This window comes from Mustelus asterias, chromosome 6, assembly GCF_964213995.1.
Source record: "Mustelus asterias chromosome 6, sMusAst1.hap1.1, whole genome shotgun sequence".
In the NCBI taxonomy this organism is placed as follows: domain Eukaryota; kingdom Metazoa; phylum Chordata; class Chondrichthyes; order Carcharhiniformes; family Triakidae; genus Mustelus; species Mustelus asterias.
This window is the reverse complement of record NC_135806.1, coordinates 74,272,509-74,281,249: the sequence shown is the minus strand read 5'-3', so window position 1 is coordinate 74,281,249 and position 8,741 is coordinate 74,272,509. Positions and strand designations below refer to the sequence as shown.

At 41.4% G+C, this 8,741-nt stretch overlaps 1 protein-coding gene across 2 annotated transcripts in view; it reads left to right on the top strand.

Moving 5' to 3' along the window:
• LOC144494935 (transmembrane channel-like protein 1) overlaps window positions 1-8,741 on the top strand; it is a 107,421-nt gene that overhangs the window by 3,469 nt on the left and 95,211 nt on the right. Inside the window, exon 1 of one of the 2 annotated variants that reach the window (XM_078214558.1) lies at window positions 6,092-6,317. The exons of the other annotated variant lie outside the window; for it this stretch is intronic. Within the exon in view, the coding sequence (XP_078070684.1) occupies window positions 6,179-6,317 (139 nt within the window). The 5' untranslated portion in view covers window positions 6,092-6,178. Of the gene's footprint in view, window positions 1-6,091; window positions 6,318-8,741 lie in introns of those variants that run through there. 2 annotated transcript variants of the gene reach the window in all.

Below are 8,741 nucleotides of genomic sequence, written 5' to 3'. Positions count from 1 at the left end.
GAACATGATGAGTTCACTCCCTCAAGCCATTCACTTCCACCATGGCTGATCTGTACCTTATAATCATCTTGGTTTTATAACGTTTTTCCCTTGCCTAACAAAAGAAAAATCACTCGATTTTAGGGTAACCACATACAGAGCACAAAAGAATACTGGATATTCCCTGTCAACTCTCACAGCAAATTACTAAGATTTCTTCTTTTCTAAAACTTACTCCAAATTTATTGTTGGCGCAGGACCACATTAGTTATTTTTTATTGGAGCTTTAGAAGAAGCCAATCATAAATATTGCTGTGTATGATTGAAATTAATTTCTTCCATCATCTCCCCCTAGCACAAAAGCTCACTCAATGTTTTGCAATAGCATAGGTAAGAGCACAAGGTGCAAAAAGTTTCATTATCCAGAGCCTTAAAGGGGCAGCACGGTGGCACAGTGGTTAGCACGGCTGCCTCACAGCATCAGGGACCCGGGTTCAATTCTGGCCTCGGTTGACTGTGTGGAGTTTGCACGTTCTCCCCCTGTCTGCATGGGTTTCCTCTGGGTGCTCCGGTTTCCTCCCACAGTCCAAAGATGTGCAGGTTAGGTGCATTGCCCATGCTAAATTGACCATTAGTATCAGGGGGATTAGCAGGATAAATACAAGGGGTTACAGGGATAGGGCCTGATTATTGTCGGTGCAGGCTTGATGGGCTGAATGGCCTCCTTCTGCACTGTAGGGATTCTATCAATTTCCAAATTAAGCCTAATTATACATTGTATCTGTGTGTTTATTTAGTCAACCACCATGGTAGTTTCAACTTACTAATCATCCCAATAGTCTTACTTTTTTTTAAAACAGAAAATGCTGGAAAAACTCAGCAGGTCTGGCAGCATCTCTGGAGAGAGAAACTTTTCATGTCCATATGACTCTTCTTCCCAGCTCCATACAGACTTAAAACATTAACGCTATTTCTCTCTACATATGCTGTCAGGCCTGTTGCGTTTTTCCAATACTTTCTGTTTTTATTTCAGATTTCCAGCATCTACAGTATTTTGCTTTGCTTTGTAATCTTTTATGCCTCTACTTCTTTTGTTTCCTGTCACACATGCACTGTTGTGTGATTTGTCTATCATGGTGATTTAAATCAATTTACTTCCAGCTCCTGGCACTTATTGTAACTACACCCCCTCCTCAAATTGCACATGCGAAGCAGAACTCTGTAGATTTCCTGAATGCAGGTATAAAGCATCATCAGACTAATGTGTCAATAATGCTCCTCGTTCGTTGGAAGATTGCAATGCTGATTTCTCTGATTTTACATCAATTGCTTATTTGGTCAGAGTTGCCTATGATTGTGTAAAACTATTGCTACAATAGCTTCATTGGGTTTCAGAGTTATTTACATGATAAAGGAAATCCCTTTAAAAGCAGCATTGATCTTCTTTATTGAAGACTTTCCAAATAGATGACCTCTACCACCAGGAGGGATAAGGGCAGCAGACACATGAAAAAAAAACCACCTGCAAGTTCCTCTCCCAAGTCACACATCATCCTGACTTGGAACCAATTGCTGGGTCAAAAACCTGGACCAGCCTTCCTAACAGCCCTGTAGGTGTACCTACACCAAATGGACTGTAGCGGTTCAAGAAGTAAGGTGACACACCATCACATTTTTAAGGAAAATAAGGGAACAAGGGCAACAATTGCTGGCCTCACCGCTGATGCTCACTTCCCAGGAAATAACAAAAAATATCCATGTCATAACGTTATTTCCAATTCCATATGCTTCATTTTGCTAAACGTCTCCAAACATCTTCTGGAAGTCCATATAAATAACATTATCATAGACATTACCTTACCTAATCCATTATTTACCTCCTCAAAAAAATTCAACTAGATTGACTAAAGCTCACTCGACCCCTAAAAACAGATTCTAGTAGCTTCCAGACAACAGACATTAGACTAATAGATCTATAATTTCCTAGTTTATCTCCCCTACCTTTCTTAATTCCTAGTAATAGAATGATATTGGGTATCTTCTGATTCAAGGGGACAATTCCTGAATCAATAGGCTTTTTGGAAGATCATGAGAAAAGCTTCCATAATTTCCTCACCTACACCTTTCAAATCATTTTACTCCTGGAATAGAAACCATTCAGCCTGGAGATCTTCCTCTCTTTAGTCAAACTATTTTCTCCATTACCTTTTTTAAACTTACATTAAGTTGAGTAAATTCCTATCCTTGATTTATTTTTAGTTTTGTGTCACCGGTGTCTTATTTTCATCCTCTAATTTACTGAGGATGAATACATAGTATTTATTTAGTAAGTCGTTATTCCCGGGATTTTCAATTACAATGCTGTTAGTCACTTCCTTTCTCGGAGTATATTTGCAAATAACTTAATGTCCCTCACAAGTTCTTTTCCTCATTGTTCTGTTTTACAGTTCTTATGATTTCCTTTGTATCCCTTTGCAGTTCTTTTAATCTCTCATCATCTCGACTGTTCTTTGCGTTCATATAAGCCATTTATTTTAATTTTATTGGACTCTCACTTCTCTTTCAGATCAACATTGTTTAATTACACAAATAGAACTCTTGCTTTTTAGGGAATGTACAGGTCTGGTATTCTACCAAATACTTCTTTGAACACCTCCTACTGTTCATTTGTAGTGTATCGTCTAATGTCTATCAGGCTACTGTGGTCAATCTCTGCCTCATTCTTCTAGTGTCTGCCTCAGCTAAATGTAAAACTTTGGGTTGTGACTGTAGAATCATGGAATCCCTACAGTACAGAATGAGGCCATTCGGCCCATCAAGTTTACACTGATTCTTTGAAAGAGCATCTTACCTCGACCCACCCCCAATCCCTGTAACCCTGAGCATTTATTAAGGCTAATCTACCTAACGCACACATCTTTGGACACAAAGGGACGATTTACTGTGGTCAATCCACCTAACCTGCACATCTTTGGACTGTGAAAACCGGAGCACCAGGAGGAAACCCAGGCAGACACGGGGAGAATGTGCAAGCTCCACACAGACAGTCACCCAAGGTCAAAATCGAAGCCAGGTCCCTGGTGCTGTGAGGTCACGGTGCTAACCATTGTGTCACTGTGCTGTCCAACCCTTTATACCTTCTCAAACCTAAATCAAATTCCATCAGGTCATGGTCACTGTTAGCTAAGTGCTCCCTTAACGTTAAATTGTTGATTATTTCAGGAAAATCACCCATCACTAAATCTAACTGTATAAGAGAAAGACAAATGATCATGCTTACCCTGCTACTTTTTAGCCATCTGGTGTCACCCTCTCTTTCCACGTCCTGGAATCGTTGGGCCCCAGCAGCAAGTTTTTGTCTTTTTTACAAAAGTACTCTGCTCTGACTTTACATCAGAATAAATGAAGTAAAACAAAGATATCTTAATAAATAAATGCAAGTGGAGTTGATTTTCATGATGCTATATGGAGATAAACAAATATTTCTTGTGAAATCTGACAACTGCTCAAATTTTTCTCTGCCTTTTTATAAAACAAATAATAGCTCTTTGTTTTGCTGTGTGCATATGGATAAAATACATTGGGAGAAATTAACTGACCCCAGCCTCAATGACATTAGTCTCTGCACTGCAAGCAGACCAAAGTGATGTCACACAAAAGGGACTTTCTGATGTAGCAACTGAGCATGAGAGGCTCACTCACAGGACACTGTGTGCTGCTGGCTAGTTCATGTTGTCCTGGAGTCGTAGGCACAGTAAAACCAAGATGATAAAAAAGTGATTAAAGTTAAAAAGAACTTTGTGGATCTGTACCCAAGATTTTCCTAATGACAGGTTGTCACCTTAGCTGACGCGTTTGGGAATGTGCAATGCAGGTGGGAGATTTTATCCACCATACGAAAGAAAATTGGACGATGTAACTCTAGCCTTTCTAACATCCCACCACACTAATTCACTGGCAATAGTGCAAAAGACTTATGAATGGAGAACTCAGATGCATGATTAGGGACGTAGAAAAGATTTAGTACCACATCACATCTCTCAGATGTTCCAAAAGCATTTCATATACAATTAATCACTTTGAAGTTCAGGTACTGTTGTTAATATAGGCAAACATGATAGCTGTTTTGGGAACAGTAAGATCTCATAAAGAGCAATGAAGTGAATGACTGATCTATTTATGGCAGTGTTGGTCAAGAGCAGAATTTTAGTTAGGACATTGGAGAATGCCCCCTCCCTCGCCACACACAAACAGACACACACACCCTGCCACTTGTCAACAGAGACATGGATTTATTAATGTCCAACTGACCCAATGGTAAAGGCAGGTAGAGCCTCAATATAATCTTATTGAAAGCTAAGACCTCCAGTAATAAGATACTCCCTCAGAACTATGTTAGTGCCAGCCTAGAGATTGTGTGTTCAAATCTTGGAGTGAGGTTTAAGAGTGTTAGTCACTTGAGCCACTTTTTAATCATCGAGTACTGCAAGTGGGAACAATTGTTTACAGATACAGTGATGAAATTGCTTTTGGTTATCAAATATAAGGGACATCTCCGCTGAGAAATAGAACCAAAAAATAAATATTTTTGCACTCATTATCTGAATCAAACTTTGTTGAACCCCATAGGGGTAGGATTTTCAGTCATCTGTGGGGTTGGAGTTAGAGGCTACTGGGCCTACAATCTCACACTGCTGGCTATCATGCCAGTTTGGCATCACGATCCTGAGGCTGCGCAATTTTTAGAGAAACTTGGTTGAGGTCGGAATGGCGGCTGCCCGTCCATAAGTAGCGGGTGGCCAATTGATGGCAGTTAAAGGGCATATTAAGGCCCCTTCCCTATGCCGACTGGGAGTTACCATGAGGGCTTTGCATATTGAGATGAACCATGGCCAGTGAATCAAGGTGACCTCACAGCAGGAAAGGTTGGGTGGTGATCTGCAATTATTCCTGCCCCCACCACCCTCCCATCCCCACAGACGCCTGTCATATCCGTCAGGCCACAACTGCAACTGCTGGCTGTGTGGTTTTGACTTCCACAATCATGGCCAAGCAGCTGAGGTTTTTTACATTTTTTAAAAAAGCGAACTTTTTCTTTACATTGTGGCTCCACGTTGGGCCATCTCTCTCTCTCAATCATACATGGGCAGTTCAGACCTTGATGGTGGATTGTTGTAGGGTCTTAACTGACCTTCCAGTCTTGGGACCACACTCGATGTCCTTATCGTGATGGCAAGCTACCTGGTCATGAATAGGCCGACAAACTGAAAATTGAGGTGGGCATGTGAGGAATACTCTGTGCAAAGTCGAGACCGGGGCTGGTGCTAACACTGGTTTGCCAAGCCGGGAATGGAAATACTGTCCTGTATGTTGAAAGTGGTTTTGTAATGTGCTAATAGTGTCCATTTATACTCGAGGCTGGAGTTTGTAAACATGTAAATTTGATACCAGAGCAGCTTCTCCCAAGTCTCAAACTTGATTTAAACAGTTGTGTGAACTTTGTGCATACATTCTAGTTAAGAGGTTACCCAATGCAAGCAGAATATGACATGTCGTGCAAATTAATTGCCGCGTTTTCCCAAAGATTCTGTGGCTGACATAAGGATGAGAGATCTCCTTAACCGAAATGATATCTGGTCATCAAACATTGCTTGTGTTTGTTGTTTATATTAACAATTACTGGCAGTTTCTTTGGGACAAATCAGACAAAACCTCATTTGTGATTGCTGGTACATGTAATAGTAAAATAATTGTTACAGCACTTTGAGTATAAAGGCTATGGCAGACATGATATTGCTTTGGCTCAGTGAGAACACCCTGAACTCTGAGTCAGAAACTCATGGCTCATCACTTCAGAGATCTGAACACATAAAGCTTTTTGGAACTGGGCACCACTGACTAGACAGCACTTATCATCCATCCCTAATTGCCTTGAGAAGGGTTAGGGTTAGCTGATTTTTGAACTGTAGCAGTCCATGTGGTGTAGGTGCACTCATAGTGCTGTTAGAGAGGGAGTTCCAGGATTTTGGCACAGTGACAGCGAAGAAACAGGGACATATTTCCAAGTCATTTGGCGAGTGGCTTGGAAGGGAACTTGCAGCTGGTGGTGTTCCCGTGTGTTTGCTGCCCTTCTCCTTTTAGGTGGTAGCAGTCGTAGGATTGGAAGGTGCTGCCTAAGGAGCCTTGGTGATGTCCTTGCATGCATCTTGAGAATGGTACACACTGGGTGTTGGTGGTAGAAGAAGTGAATGTTTGTGGAAGAGGTGCCAATCAAGCGGGCTGCTTTGTCCTGGATGGTGTCAAGCTTCTTGAGAGTTGTTGGAACTTTGCGTATCCAGGCAAGTGGAATGCATTCCTTCACATTTCTGACTTGTGTCTTGTAGATGGTAGACAAGCTTTGGGGAGTCAGGAGGTGAGTTACTCGTTGCAAGATTCTTAGCCTCTGAACTGTTCTTGTATCCATAGTATTTATACAGCTAGTCCAATTCAGTTTCTGGTCAATGGTAACCCCCCCCCCCCCCAGGGGTTTCTGGTCAATGGTAAACCCCCTCCCCCCCCCCCCGATGTTGATAATGAGGGATTTAGTGATTTAGTAAGTAATGCTGTTGAATATCAAGGAGAGATGGTTATATTCTCTCTTGTTGGAGATAGATGGTCATTGCCTGGCAATTGTGTGGCATGAATGTTATTTGCCACTTGTTAGCCCAAGCCTGGATATTATCCAGGTCTGCTGCATTTGGACATGATTTTGGAGATGTTAGAGATGATGTTTTTTGCTCCACCTGCCCTCTCAAGTTGGGGCGGCACAGTGGCACAGTGGTTAGCATTGCTGCCTCACAGCTCCAGGGACCCGGGTTCAATTCCTGATTTGGATCACTGTGTGGAGTTTGCACATTCTCCCCATGTCTGTGTGGGTTTCCTCCAGGTGCTCCGGCTCCGGTTTCCTCCCACAGTCCAAAGATATGCAGGTTAGGTTGCTTGGACATGCTAAATTAACCTTAGTGTCCTGGGATGTGATACGTTAGAAGAATTAGCAGGGTAACTAAGTGGGGATAGGGCCTGGGTGGGATTGTTGTCGGTGCAGACTCGATGGGCTGAACGGCCTCCTTTTGCACTGTAGGGTTTCTAAGTAGATGTAGAAGAGCTAATGACACTACTTGAGAAATAACAACGTTCTCACAGCTGTCCAGAATAACATTTCACTGTCAACCAGGAACAACACAAACAGATTTTCTGGGTATTCATTTGTGGGATCATATTATGTAATTTACAGTTGTGTTTTCCCACTTAACAATTGTGACTTAATTTAAACAAGAATTCATTGGTTGTAAAGTGACTTTGTTTAAACAATAATTTATTGGTTGTAAAGTGCTCTAGGGCATCCCGAGGATGTGAAAGTGTTATATATATGGAAATTCTTTCTTTCTGACTGACACTAAGCTAACTCATAATCTTTGTGTTAATACTGTACATAGAATATATCCAGTAGGGATTAGTTAAGTGCCATAAATGTTGTTTATTATAAATATTTAAATTAATTCTGTTTATATACAATGGCAAATCAGTGTTCTGTAAGTAATTGCAGTTTTAGTATTATCCAGCAGATAATATATACATCACAGGAAGTGAAAAGTTCACTGATATTGCGTCCCTGACAGTTTTCTCCCCTGAATGCACAGATTCATGCTGGAGGACAGAACCATAGAGGCTAGGTGTACTCTGGTACCTCACCCATCTGCCTATTCTTCATGTGTTATCCTCATTGTGGTAGCTTGGCCCCTTTAAGGGGTGGGTATTTGTGGGTCACATTACCCTCCTGGGGCCTATCAGGAAGACACACATGAACAATCACCTATGGGGTGTTAGGTCATGGGCCTTGGGAATATCTTTGTTATCCTCAAGACTCTAACAGCAGTATACTTCAAACCAGGCAGTATTGACAGAAAATGGGACATAGGTCATCACCACTGCATTAAATATGTCCTTCCATTTTTGAATGAGCACTTTTGGCACTGGCCAGGATTGCTGGTTCAGAAATGGAAGGAAAATCTGCCACATTGGTAGAGTTTTCTAAAAATTCATTTGAGGGACATGGGCGCCGCTGGCTGGCCAGCATTTATTTCCTTGTCCCTTGTAATCTGAGGCAGTTGAGAGTCAACCATATTGCTGTGGCTCTGGAGTCACATGTAGGCCAGACCATGTAAGGATGGCAGATTTCCTTCCAGTGAAAATCTGTTTGTGTTGTTCCTGGTTGACAGTGAAATGTTATTCTGGACCGCAGTGAGAACTTTGTTATTTCTCAAGTAGTGTCATTAGTGGACATTACTGATGGGTTTTTCTGACAATTGGCAATTGTTTCATAGTCATCAGTAGATTCTTAATTCCAGATATTTGTTATTGAATTCAATTTCCACCATCTGCTGTGGCGGGATTTAATTCCAGGCCCCCAGAACATTAGCTGAGTTTGTGGATTAATAGAATAGCGATAATATCACTAGGCCATCGCCTCTATCATGATCCAGACTGTATATGATCTTATTTCTGTTTGGTCACAAACATTGCACTGCTGCATAACAAAGATTGTTTTTACTGTGTATGATTCAGACCAAATACATACCCTGCCAGCAGTGTCCTGAAGCTATCTCTCTGGTTAGTTACATGTATTACTATTGAGTCAGTCTGTTATGAGCTGCAATGTTTTGAGTATCAGGTTACTCAGTCAACATGACATTTTCGGTATTTAGGGATATGGCTCTCTCTCT